The following is a 17,202-nucleotide window of genomic DNA, read 5'->3' as shown; positions in this document are numbered from 1 at the left end:
CTATAATCCTAGCACTTCGGGGGGCCAAGACAAAAGAATTGCTTGAGCCCAGGAGTTAGAGGTTACAGTGAACTGTGATGGTGCTACCACTGTACTTCAGCCTGGGCAACAGAGTAAGACCCTTTCTCTCTAAATAAATAAATAAATAAATAAAATAATTCCAGTAATAGGAAGTCACAATTTTCAGAGGCAAACTCATTTCATCAGTGTATCGTTTTCATCGTTAGAACACATATGTAGCTGAATTCCATCTTTCTGTAGCTACCACTCATTGGCCATAGGTGTCTTCCCTTATGCTACATAGAAGATGCCAAACTCTTCTTGCTTGCTGAAATCCGTAAATGGGATCTCAAAGGTCAACTGCTTATCGCACTACTTTGCATATAGCATTGTTTTGGGGACTCTGAAATTCTGGTCTCTTGCACCTAAACCCATACCAGTTGGTCTATAGACCCCTGACATTGAGAGGCTTGGAAAGAAACGTGATACGATGAATGCATCTACCCAGGGCAAGGTATAATTATACCTATGCTGAGGCCAGTGCTCAAGCCTACGTTGGAGCAGTGGATGTGTGTGTGTGACCACCCTACTTGGGAAGCTGTTCTCCAAGTCTCATCAGTCTAGATAGCATCCCAGCCTTGCCATTTCCAGGGGACAACTACCAATGTGTGCTCCTTCCCCCCTTTTTATGCAGTGTGACTTTGTTGATTAAGTCGCCTTTGTTTAGAAAACTGGGATAATTCAGGTGGAGTTTCACCTAAAATTGGCATAGTGGTCGCTAACCAAAATCTCTTGGGGAAAGTTTTACGAATGTACAAACCTGGATCCTATATCCTGAGACTCTGATTCAGTTGGTTTTGGGAAGGACTGAGAGGAAAATATTTTGACAAGGCTTCCCTGTTCATTGTGATTTGCAACTCTGCTTACATGCTTTCTTCACTCATTGCTTTCTTCATTGGGAACACATAATAATGTACCATTGTAGAAGTGCTTCACAAACCTAATCGTCAGACTCTCCTGGGAACTTTTAAAATGCAAATTCTTTGGTGCACCTGATACCTGTGGTCTGGTGTAGGTCTAGGAAAATTCATACACTAAGAGATCAAATTACTATATGTTTCCCTTAAGGATTTTGGAAGCACTCATTTACTCTAAAATTGTGGTTCATGTATAAGTTACAAAGCACCCTTATCATATACCGAAGAAACAAGTGTTACTAAAGAATAATACAATGTAAAGATTTTAGCCTAGTAAACATCTACATTTTATCAATTATTCATTTAACAAATATTTCTACTCGGAGGCAGTGTTGTGATAGGTGCTGGAATATGACAGAATATTGGGGAGAAAAAGAAATAACAGCATACAAAAAAATGAGCAAGTAAGTCAACAGACAAAATAATTACAAACCTTAAAATAACTTAAGAGGAAGAATTCATCTAATTTTGAATATTCTCTAATTCAGACTAGCAGTGCCCAGTTATGCTCAAATTGTGACTTTCTGTCCTGCTTTCATTATATTTCTTGTACTCTAGTTCAGAATCTGCAACTAGAGATTGGGAGCTTGGCATTACAATGCCTTTGGCAGACATCCCTAATCAATCCTAGTATTTTTTTTCCCTACAGATCCAGGAGGGAGACCCATACTACAGCTCAACCCTATTGTCTATAGAGTCATTATTAATAGATCACAGATAAAATGCTAGATGAAATCTTCATGCAGCTTCTCCAGCACACACTGCCCTGACATGCCTCGGGGCTTTTGCTCACACTAGCCCTCATTTCCTGCTTTATCACTGTTGTTTATCAATCATTGAGTACTTTCAGTGTTCTTACATCTGGAATCCCACTTAATTTTTAAAATGGAGGTGTCTAAACTGTCCCTTAGAAGGCTCAAGTAGCATCCCAAGATCACACAGTGTGTATCAAAGCAAAACTACAAAACTCAGGTCACTGGACTCCAAAGCTGATGGTCTTAAAATTGTTCATCATTGCCTCTCTTTACAGCCCAGTTCAAGGGGCACCTTCTCTGTGAAGCTTCTCCTGACCCCTTCAAGCAAAATTTATCACTTCTTCCTTTGAGTTTGCCAGGGCCTTTGTACATCCCCATTACAGCATGACATTATACTTTAATGACTTGAATGTAGCACTCTTTGAGCTCCTCTGGGGTAGGAGCCCTTTTTTTTTTTTAATCTCTGTATCCCTGGTAACTAGCTGAGTGCCTAGGCAGGCTCTTAGTGATACATTTTGAATGCACATTAAAATCTGGCTGCTGGACTCATTAAGATTTTGGGTCTGTTTCTTAGTGCTTGGCCTTAACACACTAAAAATGAGGCCAGATTTATATGTGATCTTTAAAAAAATAAAAAGACCACATGCAATACATATTTTTGTAATTTCAAAGCCTTCCTAACATCAGTTATCGAGGACTTTTAAGCAGAAACCTAGTTACAGGGCATTTAGCATGTAAGGACCCCTGATCTCTAGTTCATAAACATCCTCCAGTATAATGGGGGTAAAACAGATAAAATTACCTACACCCTACCTGTGAAGTGTCACACCACAGATGACAACTGTTTAAACTGTAGTTCTTCTCCTATAAATGAAACTGTGGTTGGGTTCTCTGCTGTGGCCTGAGTTCTGTCTGGGTTGATGGTGTCACACAGTGACGTTTCCATTTTGCAGAAACTCAGGAAAACTATTGAGTTGCCTGACTCTTATTTCACAGTATGTTATAGTTTTATGCAAATATGACTCATTATATTCAAAAGAAAAGTTATGGAATCTGTGCTATCATATGTGACACGTGAGAGGCTGATCGCCCAGATAGGTGTAAGTAAAGATGTATTATATATATAAGGTGAGGATTTGGGGTTGAAATAATTCTCTAGAAATATCACTGGACATGAGTCTCAAGAGAGCTGCAACAGTGTTTCAGAAGGAAAGAGCTAGTTTCATTGTAGCCTTCCCTGGAAAATACTGGAAGCTTGTTATTGACTTCGAAGTCAATTTGCAAAAGACAGATGGAGAAAGAAGGCATGGGCCTTCTCATTTCATAGATTAGAGCGAATCCCTTTGTTATGTTATCCCATCTTGGATATAAACAGGCACCCAATCTTGTAAGTTGACATTTAACCTTAGTACTCTGACAGACTAACTTACCTCCCCAGAGAAGGCCTGTCCATTGAGGAGGTGCTCCGATCCTTGGCTGTCCTCACTCCCAAAGTGTAGTCGGATCTCCTCCAGCCGGTGGCTGTATGTCATGGGCCCTCCGGATATGTTGACCAAGTGCTCCTTGTCCAGGCGAAGAGATACGTGTCTTCCAGTGTTGTACATGGTCCCACTGACCTGCAAGGCAATTAGCAACAGGTCAAGCAAGGCCCTCCTTCTTCTGTGCCTCCCCAAACTCAGCATGGTGCTTGGATCAATGCCTTTTGCTTCCTCTTGATGGGAAGATGGGTTAAATCCACATGTGGAGTAGGGAGTGGCAGCTGCCCCAGAGGGTATATGTGGGATCTATGGTAATTTCTGTGAGGCATAAACCACATGATGGCTTAGGAATTTGAGGTAAGAACTCAAAATGAGACTTTTCACCAATTGTGACTAATACTTTGTGCATTGCATCTTATAAAAATGAACTTGTCCTTCTTACTGTAAGTATTTGGAATGGAAAGATACTGCAAGAGTTCTAAATCTCAGCTGTGAGAAATTGGAGAAAGCAGTTAGCAAGGGGTGAGATACTAAGAAGGCCAAATGAGACAGGGAAGAGAAAATGAGTGACTAGAAGCAGACGCTCATGGGAGATGGAAAGCCTAGGTCTGAATTCTCAAGCGTCCTATCTGGTGTGTCTTGGTTAGGTCCTTTTTCTGCCCTGCAACCAGACATTGCACAGAATCCTCATAGCTTTTGGGTCTCAGGTGTTAAACTAAAGGGATTCACTCAAACTTCCAATTTCATAGATTCCTAGACTTACTCCTTATTCCTGATTCCATCTTGCTCCAGCCCCTCCAAACTGCTAACATGACTGCTTGGCATTCCTTTTTCTTCTTTTCTTGCTGGGACTTAATGTTCAGCTTCATTTTCCTGACTGTGACCTTAGCACTTCTTAACAACAATTGATTCTAGAACACTCGTTCCCATCTGAAACTCTACTTTCTTACTCTCTTGGGTTGACTTAGCTCTGGGAGTAGGATCTAGAGCTTAGGGGAGAATTTGAATGAGTCTGGAAGGAGTGTTTCTGGGTTACAGGAGGCTGAACTACTTGGATTTTCTTCCTGCTTATTCTGACTTTGGGCCAAGCCTTCAGCCCTAGTGATTCCTGAAGGGCTTCCTGTACCTTCTGATACCTTCATTAGATGTGGTTTTCATATATATGCTCTATAGCACTATCCTTTACCTGCCTCTCTTCCACCTTTCTGACGCTGGTTTGTGAATGATTAGCTCTTGAGTTGTTCAATGTGGCAGAGACCATAATGCTCACCAAATACTCCAGTGACTCATTTTGTTTCCTGCCACCTTACTATAGAATGGAGCCCATGTGACTGGTAGGGGCCATGGGCTGGGAGGGGTCATGACAAGTGTCACTTCCAGGTTGAAATAGTGGATTCCCCAGACTCACCTTCCCCTGGTACATCGACCAATGGCATTATATGGAAATGGCAATGTAGTGCAGCGACTGCATGGAGCTCATGTCAGCCTAGGCCCCTAGAGATTATGTGCAGTTTACAAAAATGACAGGAATTCTTCCCTTCCCTATAACTACACCCCCAACAATGTGATTTTGTAACTGCTGTCATCTAGATAAGAGGCTATTTCTCTACGTCGAGTCTGGGCTGGCCTTGTCACTTACTTTGGCCAACAGCATGTGCTCGGGACACAACATGCTAGTCCTGAGAGCAGAACTTGAGTACATGCATGGTTTCTTCACTTCTTCTTGGAGCCGTGAAACTACCATGCAAATGAGCCTGGGCTAGCCTGCTAGAGGATGGGACCATAGTGAGGATAGCCATCCCAGGAGAGGCTGTCTAGACTGGCTACTCTGTGGCTGATCCACAAGCTGACTGGCCCAGCTGAGATCAGCTTAGCCTGGCCGAGGTCAGAAATGTCCACTGACCCATAGGCTTGGAGCTAAATGATTATTTAAGTCTCTAAATTTTGGGGTGGTTTGTTATGCAGCAAAAGGGAACTGATACACACTAAGTCAGTCGTCTTCTTTCTCTTGTGAAATCCAGAACTATCAACAGAAACTCTCTGTTGAGTTCCTGAACTGCAAGTTCGCTTGGGTCCCAACCATACTGTTAAGCAGAGAAAGTCAGATCAGAGAGAGAGGACTGAGGCAGATGTCCCAACATTGACAGAGGAGACCACACACTGGGGAAGCGGGGAGGGAATGGGGAGAATAACTATTAGCTTCAGATATCTTTGTGTCTCTTTGTTCTAGTTCTTTCAAGAGGTCTGAACTGTACTTTCTAATATTATACACCTTATCAGTACATTTTTTAACCTCAAGTTATCTATTCCTTGCAACCAAATGATCCATGCCAATGACTTCACTCCTGTTGTCCAGCCTCAAATAAATGTATATTTAGTTAGTGTGAGATAATCAGAACTTGTCTTCTTTTCATTTCCCATAACTTCCTTTTCAGTACAATAGCTCAAGACAGATTTGTGTTAGACATGACTTCCATCTCTAAATATAACCTATTTTTTCTAATTATTAAGATAATACATAGGCATTATTATATGGTTTGAAAGATATGGGACAGCAAATCGACCACGATTTCACAATTAAACAGCAATCACCACTAATATTTTGGCATATATGTAATTTCACACTCATACCTATAGACCCATATTTTAATGAGATCATTTTATATATGTGCATTATAAATATATAATAAATACTTTTCACTTGCATATATGTATATTATATATGACTTTATATGTTATTTTCACTAACATATAGATATTTCCATGTCATTAACTATTTTTTAGCAATATCACTTTGAAATATCTACATCATATTTCCTTGTAAAAATATATAGCTGATTGTTGAATCTTTACAGCACTTTCACTCTTTCATTATTGTAAAAAAATCTGTAATAAACATCCTTATGGATAAATATTTTCACTAATCCAGAGATATTTCATTATGCAAATTCCAGGTAAAATAGTGTACACATTATTACAGCATTTACTATGTATCGCTGCATCCATCTGCTATGGGGAGCAGATCCCACAGGGCAGGGCCGGATCTCTGGAATTCCCTTCAAATGACATTAAGCATAGAACCACGGGATTCAATCCAGTGACATTCTGTAGTATAAAAGGCAACAAAAAACATTGCTCCAAGTTCCTATGACATGCATGCTTTGTGCCACTGGGCAAGTATCTTGGGCTTCCTAACACTTCTAGAAATGCTTTCATCTATGTCTGTCTAATGTTCCCAAGAAAATTATTGTCCATTGAATCAAGGCACTGACTACATTTTATGCTTGCCTGAATTTTCCCAGTACTTGGGATACACACTGGCACAAGTAGGTGGAAAAATCAGGGACCCTGGAGTCAAAAGATTCTCAGTCTGCCTCTTGCGACCTAGGGTAGTTTACTGAATTTCTTGAAGCTTCAGTTTTCTTAACGATAGAGATAACAGAATTTCCTCCATGAAAATGACAGACAAAAAAGCTATAAGGCATATTGAAACAAATAGCAAAATGACAAAGTCCCTTCTTATCAGTAATTACTTTAAATGTAAATAGATTCCACTTGTATGCTATATCTAAAGTAGCCAAAATCATAGAAACAGAAAGTAGAATCGTGATTGCCAGGGACTGAGGGAGGGAGGAAAAGAGAGTTAGTATTTAATGAGTATAAAGTTTCAGTTTTGCAAAATAAAAAGAGTTCTGGAAACAGATGGTGGTGATGGTTGTACAACAATATGAATGTACTTAACACCACTGAATTGTACACTTAAAATGGTTAAGATGGTAAATTTTATGTCATATGTATTTTACAACAATAAAAAGTTGGTAAAAATTGCCCTCACGGGGTTGTGATAATTAACTAATATATGCGATGGTCACACGTGTTCATTCTCTTCCTTCCCTTACTCTTGGCTGTTATGGCATGGGGGACTAGGTGATATTGAAGGATTCTCGTTGATCTTTCTTCCCCATGTCTTCCCCAATTCCCAGAGCCTGGTGGAATATAATGTTGCTTGCTAAATGTCATAATGAAGAACTGGAGCTAACTTCTGCCTTGTGATGATTCACTGGCCTCTCGTTTTGGATTTTAAGGCACTAGACATGAGGAGAATGCAAGATCATATTGAAGGCCGTGAAGCAAACCCCAAACCAGAAGCAGGAATACACCAATGTGCCTTCTAGTTCTTCGATCTCACTTCCAGACCCCTTCTGCATACATGGCTCTGTCTTCATTCACTCATTCAGTTGGCCATTTAGTCAGAACAAAACATTCAATGCACCTAACAGTGTGCTAAGAGCTGGGGACAGTATGACTGTGAGCAAAGCCAGTCCCTCTCCCTGCCATCATGGAGCTCACACTCCATTATGGAGAGATCTGAACGGGGGCACAAAGTTATGGGCAATCCATAACTGCTATCATTTTCCTATGTGTTCTTACAATGAGATGCAACACCCCCTTTTCCCCACTCTTCACCTAGACACCGAAATAACATTAATTTGTATTAATCAAAAAAAGCTGTGTAGCCAGGGTATGGTTTGTTGCACTTTAATTTAAAAATAAAGGCTTGACAACGTTATGTATGATATCTAAGGGTACATCTGCACTGTAGTAATTAACATTGCAGCAGTGTCATTTTATCTCGAATGCTAATTACTGTGTTTTCAATGAACCACTTTGGTGCACAGCATGTTGGAAAAAGTTATATTATACAGACCAGGAAACAAAACAGAATGGAGAAGTTGAAGCTGCAGGGGATAACCAGGATGCCTCTGGCTGCCTCACAGTTCTTTTTGTTTTATCTTAATTCACTGCAAAATAAGGCGTGAGATGTGTGTGATGTCCATTTTACCAGCAAAGGAAGTAAACGGGGGCTGGTGAAGGTTCAGTGACTTATCCAGAATCATACAGTGGCAGGTGGCAAACCCAGGTCTTCTGATTCCAAGACTAATGATCTCAATGTAAGCAAACGCAAGTGTTCTTGCTCATTTCAGATAAAAAAAAATACGTTGGGGGGCCAGGTACGTTGGTTCACGCCTGTAATCCTAACATTTTGGGAGGTCGAGGCAGGAGGATCACCTGAGGTCAGGGGCTTGAGACCAGCCTGGCCAACATGGCGAAACCCCGTCTCTACTAAAAATACTATTAGCCGGGTGTGGTAGCAGGCACCTGTGGCTACTCGGAAGGCTGAGGCAGGAGAATCGCTTGAACCCAGGAGGCAGAGGTTGCAGTAGCTGAGATCCCGCCACTGCACTGCAGCCTGGGTGACAGAGTGAGACTCCATCTCAAAAATAAATAAATAAATAAACAAACAAATAAATAAATAAATATAAAAAACAAGTAAATAAAAAATATTTTGGGGATTTTCATTTCTTCTCCAGTCTGTATTTGCAGATCTTAGGCAGTTCCAGAAAAAGTGGGATCTTTTTCAGGAAAAGAGAGGACTATAATTGGATGCTAGCCTGCTGAAGTTCATCCCAGGAGGAGGCTCTGAGAAACTTGAAGGTCAAGGAAGTCCCTCAATTTCCTCACCGGCAGAATTCGTACTGGTTTGAGACTGGTTGGAGCTACATATATTGAGGGAAGCAGGTAATAGGTGCTCCACAGATGTGCCTGTCCAGACTGTATGTCAATCAATATTATCTTGATAACTTGAGACCATCTAGAAGCAATATGTTCTTTTGCAAAGCAAAAATTTTATGTCTGGTGTATTTATTTTGCAAAATTAGATGTCTTTGCATAGCAAACACAGTGCTTTGCAGCAGTTGGTGATTTGGGGTCTCTAATAAATGGGGTCATCTTTTTTCATTCTGGTGACACCATCATGTTTAGAGGGAAATAAATTTGGTCAATGCATTTTTGAGGTAGGAAAATTTTTCATTCTTTGAAAGTCAGCCACAATCCTGTTCATAACAGATGGCATCTTGGTTAGAACTTTACTGGTTGTCACAGGGGGTGGTGGTAAATTCTGAACCTGAACTTTCTTTGTTAATCATCACAATTTCTCCCTCACCAAACCCAGCACCATTTGCTTATTCTCAGTGGGAAGACATTAGGCTAAACCCATATGTGGAGGGAAGGCCTCCCACAGGGCATACCTGTCTTACCTGGTTTCTATGGCACTTTCCATAGAAGCAAACTGCTGTCAGCCGGGGGCCAGAACTTGACCTCAGCTATCTTTGGCTCTAAAGCCTGTGCTTTTAACCACTGGAAATTATTAGGTTGTGCAGTTTTTGTTTTTGTTTTTTGATATGGAGTCTCACTCTGTCACCCAGGCTGGAGTGCAGTGGCATGATCTTGGCTCACTGCAACCTCCACCTCCTGGGTTCAAGTGATTCTCCCTCCACAGCCTCCCGAGTAGCTGAGATTACAGGTACCTGCCATCATGCCCAGCTAATTTTTGTATTTTTAGTAGAGATGGGTTTCACCATGTTGGCCAGGCTGGTCTCGAACTCCCGACCTCAGGTGATCCACCTGCCTCGGCCTCCCGAAGTGCTGGGACTACAGGCATGAGTCACCACACCCAGCCACAGCTGGTTATTTAACAATGTAATATTAAAGCATTTTCTTCAAGAGGTGAGTTGAGAGTGTAGGAGCCTCACAGTAGTTTGGAGTTCAAGATGTTTAGGATTACTTACTGTTTACTCAGGGTTCTCTAGAGAAACAGAATAGTGTGTGTGTGTATACGTATATATGTACACACACAGGTAAAATAAAGAGACAACACATGTGCACACACACACATACTATTGTGTGTGTGTGTGTGTATTTTATATATATCACACGTAAAATAAAGAGATTTTAAGAAATTGTCTCATCTAATTGCGGACATTGGTAAGTCCAAAAGTTGCAGCGCGGGCCTGCAGGCTGGAGGCAAGAGCTGCTGCTGTAGTTTACCTCTGAAGGTCCCCTTCAGAGTTCCTTTTCATTCAGGGAGGTCAGTCTTTTTGATCTCTTGAGGCCTTCCACTGATTGGATGAGGCCCTTCAACCTTATGCAGGGCAATCTGCTTTACTCAAATTCCACTGATTTAAATGTTTATCTCATCCATAGACATTCTCACAGAAATATCCCAATTAATGTTTGACCAAATATTTGAGTGCCATTGCCCAGCCAAGTTAACACATCAATTAACCACTACACTTATTTTCAAATTCTATTTGCCTTCTTTATTACATCAGTTCAAATAGCTCTTAAGCAAATAGTTGTTCTGATACCACACATGAAGGGTTATATATATAATACAAATATGCGTGTGTGTATATATACATGATATATTATATAGCTACGTTATCTATATCTGTATATATTATATATACACATATGTATATTATATATAATACAAACACATATGCATTTTATCTATATATTTCCTACATCACATAATTTTAAAAGTCAGCTACACAAGGACTGTTTTCCAAATGTCAGTCACATAGAAGGAGAACCAGTTTGAAAAAATGTACATCTGAATGATAGAACAATTATAAAGAAATAATTTAACTTTTCTTGTTAAAGAACAAGGCAGATTTATCCTTGAGTATAGATGGGACCATGGAGATTATTTTGATGTAAATCCCTTATTGTTTTGGGTCTTAGATGTTGTGTAAACTCATATTTCGAGATAACAAAGAGGAAGAGGTATATCTTTTTATAAAGACCAATTCACAAAATACACATGTCAAAGGTCTTTTGGTTTAATGGAGATAGTGCTTGTAGGGTGGATGTTTACTGCAGAAAGCTAAGCTAGAGGAAATCTTACCTTCAGAAATTCCAAAAGATTCAATAAGTAGCTACTTGCTTGATGTGACACAAAGGTTATGTGAGGTTTCCAATATGTTCTCTCTCAAGGCAGTCTGACTCAGATCTCCTCTAATATAGTAAAAAATAATTCTCTACAGCTTAAATGGAAATATAACACTACAAATGGAGTAGCTGAGAGGAAACGGAATTTCAGTCATGTAGAAGGAAGAGTTGGCCCATCTGACATGTACAGGAGCTACTTGCATTCTTAACCCACTTAGTTAGGAAAGGAAGGGTGGAGGACACCTACTAATTGGAGGATTTACTATGTGTCAGGTGTTGTACCACTTTTTAGATTAGAAAACCAGGTACAGGTCAGCTAAGAATTCTACTCAAAGATACAAAAGGAATCAGTGAGGGGACTAAAATTCAAGTCTTCCTGACCCAAAGCTCATGCTCTTTCTAGGGTCTCAAGGAGCAGCTTCAAAATCACTGTAGAGAGGGTGGGTGCATTCCCATTTCTCAGTGACCATGTACATTTCAGAAATTTCATGTCCCTTTTATTTATTTACTATTCTATGTGGAATTGGCAGCCGGGCCCTGTTCACTGGTAACATAGGAGAGCTGGCATTCTTGCCTTTGGGATTTGGGATACAGTCTTATTCAGCAGATTTTTTTTTTGTTTGTTTGTTTTAACCAGCAAGAATGAGCTTGAATCAACAGATTTTCTTTTACTATAACTATAAAAATACATAACTATAAACACGCTGGGAGGTGATGGACCACAACATCCACAACAGCGGCTTGACTGTGGTGTACTCTGGGCCGTGTACTCAGTCCCTTTCCATCATCATCTCATTTCATCCTTATGCTGCCCAGATGAGGAAGGCATTATCCATATTCTGCATACGAGGACATAGAAGCTCAAAGGGGTTAAAGGATTTTTACTTAAAGCACCACAGTTAGAAATTGGCAGTCCCAGAATTCTAGCCCAGGCCTATTTGACTGCACATTCTATAGCTCTTTAAAAGAGAAGTCAGAAGTTGGTAGGAAGAGTGCTGGGGAGATGAGGGAGTTTTTTTTGTTTTTTTGTTTTTGTTTTTTTTTTTTGAGACGGAGTCTTCGCTCTGTCGCCCAGGCTGGAGTGCAGTGGCGCGATCTCGGCTCACTGCAAGCTCCGCCTCCCAGGTTCATGCCATTCTCCTGCCTCAGCCTCCGGAGTAGCTGGGACTACAGGCTCCCGCCACCATGCCTGGCTAATTTTTTTTTGTATTTTTTAGTAGAGACGGGGTTTCACCGTGTTAGCCAGGATGGTCTTGATCTCCTGACCTCATGATCCGCCCACCTTGGCCTCCCAAAGTGTTGGGATTACAGGCGTGAGCCACCGTGCCCAGCCATGAGATGAGGTAGTTTTTAAATAGCTTCTGGGGTTAGGGATCAATTCTTAATTAAAATACAATATCTGCATGGATATGCCAGGTTGGATTTAATGTGTCCAGACCTGGTCTAGACCCAGGGTGGCAGGGCAGTTCCAGTCCCCGCTTGCTGGGAGTTGAGAGATGGGTCATACCTGCCTCTCCTAGTGTTGGCTGAGCAACTGGGTGGCTGAGCCCATAATGTTGGAAGGCCACACAGTGAAGAAGATTCAACAGCCATGTCATGAATTAGGTGACCTTTCTTTGCAACCAAAGTTTCCTGTTATATGTCTCTGGCCACTCTGCTGAGGTGTGTAATAGGCCTTCTTTGCAATGTAATTAGTGAATCTGAGATTTAAGAACACCACTTAGTCTAGTTTTCTGCAAAGTAGCTCAAGAGATGAAAGGGCTGATTTGTAAAGAGGGAATACAAAAAGCCAGTGTGCTGCTTGCTCACATGCGCACTCTGGAAGCATCGATGCAAGAAAAAAAGATTAGTACCAAAAACTGGAGTCAAATCATTGGCTTCAGTGCAGCATAGCAGACACACAGATTAGCAAACTTAGGGGCGTGTGGATTCTAACGCTAAAGGACTTCAGAGATCATCAAGCCCAACCTCTTATTCAATAAACCAGGAAACTGAGACACAGTGGTTGAGTGAGTTGTCCAGGATTATGCAAACAAGTAGCAAACCCAAGATTAGAAATCAACCCACTGAATGTTTCTTGCTTTATGTAGCACACTTCCCCCTCCTCTTATTCTCTTGCTTTTTCTTTAAATTATCTTATGCTGAGGGCACCTAAGAATACTGACTCAAAGTTAGAAATGCTAGAGTACTATAATAAGTGTGTGTATACACAACTATAGAATACACAACTATATAGTATACACAACTATAGCCTATAGAAAAATAGAAACAATTCAAGTTGACATCTGGACCTGCCATTTACATGACATCATGTATCTAGATACTGGGCTCTTCTCACTGTTTGTCCAGATGTTTTATGCTATGTAGCTTTCATAGTATTGATTAGAAATGGAAAAGATTAGAGGTTAGATGAGAGCGTGGTGGCAGAGGGTGTGGAGCTTTAGGAGTAGGCATTTTTTTTTCTTTTGCAATGCATCTTTGAAAGAAAGCAGAAGGGAAATATTTGGAGCTCGTAGGTTGGGGCTGTTAGGAAAAGAGTGGCTTAGATTAGGTAAATAAGAAAATGGAACCAGACTGGAGCGATCTGCTTCGAGTTACCGTTGGTGGGATTGGGTAGGAGAGTTGATGTACTTCTAAGATCTCACCCACTACTCTTAACCCTGCAGGGAAAATCGTGGGTTTTTTTTTCCTTAGTAATGCTAAGTTTATGCTGATCTTTCTCTTACCCATCCATCTGAGTCTGCCTGTGTTTCCTCTGGAAAAAAAATAGGATTTTGCCATCTACACTGAAAAACTAGATGATCACATGTGCTGCTTATTATATTAATCATATTATTGTTAAAAACATTGAATCTGTTTTTGATAATATTGACTTTTCAAATAATAGATGATTTATTTGCACACTCTGCAGGGATGCTAGGTAGCACCATTGCAGTGAAGCATCTCTTCAACTTGATTGATGGTGATAATGACAAAAGACACAGAGAACAGGTGTGAAAGATATTGCTTGGTTCACTAAGGCATGGGCTAAATCAAGAGAATGCTCCCTTTCCTCCATCCAACCCAAGGATACCATGGGCTCATGGCTGGCATTAGGCTGAACATGTTCTTGCCACACATAGTCATTGGCACTGAAGCCCTTCACCTATTTCAGGCTGCCCAGCCTCTGACCAGGAAGGCACACTTCAGAGAGTGGTATCTGGAGTAAGTTTTTCCCTCACAATCCTGGTATGTGGGTTTCTGGGGGTGAGTCCCATGTATTTCTTTCCTACTGAACCACCACTGCCAACCAATGGTTTTATTACTTTAATATTGCTATTTTAATAATTTAGTATTATAAATAAAATTTAAATTTGATAATTTGTCTTCTGTGTCTGCTTAGCTGCCTTATGAACATTAAAAATCCTGACACAAAACCTGCAAGGTTAGCATGAGCTTCCCATTTTCCAGTAAGAGGGTGGTGCCATGTGCTCAGCTCATATGGCCAGTGGGTTCAAGAGCCAGACTGTGAATGCAAGACTGTCCGATTTCAAAGTCAATCTCCTTATGCTTCACTGTGCTTCTCTTAACTGTCAACAAGCAGGCCTAGTCTGTATGACCCCAGTTCAGTGTGGGTTTCTGGTTTAGTTCTCCAATTCCTTTACCTGGGTTAAAGCTCTGCTTTAAACCTTAGCCCACTAGCATGTGGAGAGCCTGGAGAGTTCTTGTCAAGCCCCTCATTGTTGGTTGTCTGGATCAATTTTTTTTTTTTTTTTTTACTTCTTAGTGAGTGGCTGGAGTCTTATGGCAACTGGATAAAGTTATTGGAATCAAGATGGTACCAACTGATTGATTAGCAGTATGCCCCCAATGGAATTGCCTGCACTGCTGCTCCTTTCATGAGCTGGGGGCCCAACTTAGCTGTCTATGCCAGCCCAAATCAAGATTGGGTTGAGTACACTTCTTTGCTGTGTGTGTGTGTGTGTGTGTGCTTAAAATATATTTTAATATATCAAATATATTTAATATATGTAAATATATATATAAAATATTTAATATATATTTTATTATATATAATAATCTATGTTTAATATATTTAATTTTTTTGTAAGGATAATATAGGCATGATTGGATGTCTATTTACCTGTCTTAATTCCTGCCGTATCTCAGCACCTGAACAATGTTTGGTTTCCATTTGTTGGATGAAAATGGATAAGGTTTTGCTTTGAGCATCATCTGGGTACCTGGTCCAAGCTCCACCCCCCATTCTGCCTCAGTAGGTCTGAGGTGGGACTCAGGAATCTGACGTCTTCCTCTTCTGGGCTTCCTTTGACGTTCATTTGAACTGAGTCCGACAGTTCTTCAGTGCAGTGGGGAAGGGGCACAGTAATATACAGTGAGTGTTTTTTTTATCCTTTCTCCAACCTCCCTTCATGCCTTAAGGAATTGCTTTGATAATTATAAAGATATAGCACTAAAGCTCTTTCTAAATATATGTAGTGGGTTATACATTGATTCATCTTCAGGCCACCGTTTTTCCCTAAACTACGAAAATTCAAGGTTAGGCTGCTTTAATTAACATCCTAAAACTTGCCTTAGAAAGCTTATTTCTAGTTTAATGTCATTTAATTCTATCCCTGATTCACAGGGCTTTAGGCAAATAACTTCCGATCTCCAGTTATTTTATCTCCAAAGAGGAAAATGCCTTTGAAGGGGTGCCTGTGGAACACAGTGGCACACAGGACGCTGGCAGGGTCCATAGATCACCTTCTTAACATTCCCCATGTGGTCATCACCAATCAGATGTTAGAATCCTTGACGCCAGTTTTTCAAAGAAAGTAGAAATAGCAAATGTTCGGGGGATAACTAGATAGTAAGTCTTTTTGCTCATTTGTCATTTCATTGTATGCAAGTTAAGTATGTAACATTTATTTCCCATGGTGTCCTTGCCTGTATAGGCTCTCTCTCACTATGACTGCTGTGCTCTAGGACACACTCAAGACAGCCACAGTGGTCAGCAGGCAGTGTAAATCAGTGAGACAGGCCAGGTGTGTGACAGCAGGGAGCGGTGGAGATGGTGGCGGTATGGAGGAGCATCATCTCTCCTCTCTTGGATGTCTTTGGGGCAGTATTCAGGACACTGGGAGATGGCCTCTGGAGGAGGGATAGAAAGAAATGCAGGAAAAGGAGGGGATGGGATGCGAGACTCACTTTTCATTTTGTGCTCTTTCATATTGTTTGAATTTTAAAAGTAAACAGAATGATTTTTAAAATGAAATGAAATACTCTGTAGACAATCACATCTGATGGTATAACCTGGGCTGTGTGCTACAAGAATCCTGTCCAATACAGCAGCTATCCAATAGAAACAGAAGGCAAGCTACATCTGTAATTTTTAAATTTTCTAGTAGCCACATTAATGAAACAAAACAGTGAGATTAACATTAGTTTATTTCATGTAACCCAATATATCCAAAATATTATTTCAACATGTAATCGATATAATAACTATGAATGAGGTGTTTTACATTCATTTTTCATAAATCTTGGAAATTTAATATGTATTTTATACTCAAAACACATTACAATTCGAACTTACCACATTTCAGGGACTCAATCGCGGCACGTGGCTAGTGGCTGCCATACTGGAAGTGCAGCCTGGTCAGGTCAGTCTTCCTTCCCAAGCTGCCCTCCCTTATGCAAGCACAGCTATATTAAGGAGTGGCCAGCTGGGCAGCTGCTGAGGATACCAGGCTCTGAGGAGGCTTAAACACTCCACGAATAAATTAGGCATCTAATGCCAGTAACTTATATTTGTTTCCTACCCCCAAAATAGACAGATAGCCCTCTATCTGTTGAGGTTTCTTTCTTTTTGAGTGTGTGATTCATATTGCAAGTTTTATGGGCCAACCACCCTGGGAGCAGCCAAGTGACAGTTGCCTGGGTTGGCAGTTAGAATCTATTGACATTGAAACTCAGTAATGCATAGCTTAGTGCTATTTACTAGGAATACATAATGTGTCCCATTATCTAAATTATAAACCTCTAATATCTCTCCTAAGAATTTGGCTGAATCTGAAAATCATTTAAAAAAACTGAAAAGATAAATGACATAAAAGTGGGAAACCTTTTGTTCACAGGTATATTTGTTGGGGGATGATGGAAGAATTCCCAGGGGCTTTCATTTCACCGCTTCTTCCTCCTCCCAAGATTACATAA

The 17,202-nt window shown here is 40.6% G+C and overlaps 1 protein-coding gene across 1 annotated transcript in view; it reads right to left on the bottom strand.

Annotated features, from left to right (window-relative positions):
- Positions 1–17,202, bottom strand: part of CA10 (carbonic anhydrase 10) — a 541,424-nt gene that overhangs the window by 113,673 nt on the left and 410,549 nt on the right. The window contains exon 4 of the mRNA XM_054458627.2: positions 3,163–3,348. Within this exon, the coding sequence (XP_054314602.1) occupies positions 3,163–3,348 (186 nt within the window). The remainder of the gene's footprint in view (positions 1–3,162; positions 3,349–17,202) is intronic.

The sequence above is a fragment of the Pongo pygmaeus genome, chromosome 19, assembly GCF_028885625.2.
Source record: "Pongo pygmaeus isolate AG05252 chromosome 19, NHGRI_mPonPyg2-v2.0_pri, whole genome shotgun sequence".
Taxonomy (NCBI): domain Eukaryota; kingdom Metazoa; phylum Chordata; class Mammalia; order Primates; family Hominidae; genus Pongo; species Pongo pygmaeus.
The sequence above is the reverse complement of the archived record's forward strand: the minus strand, read 5'-3'. Positions and strand labels throughout refer to the sequence as shown.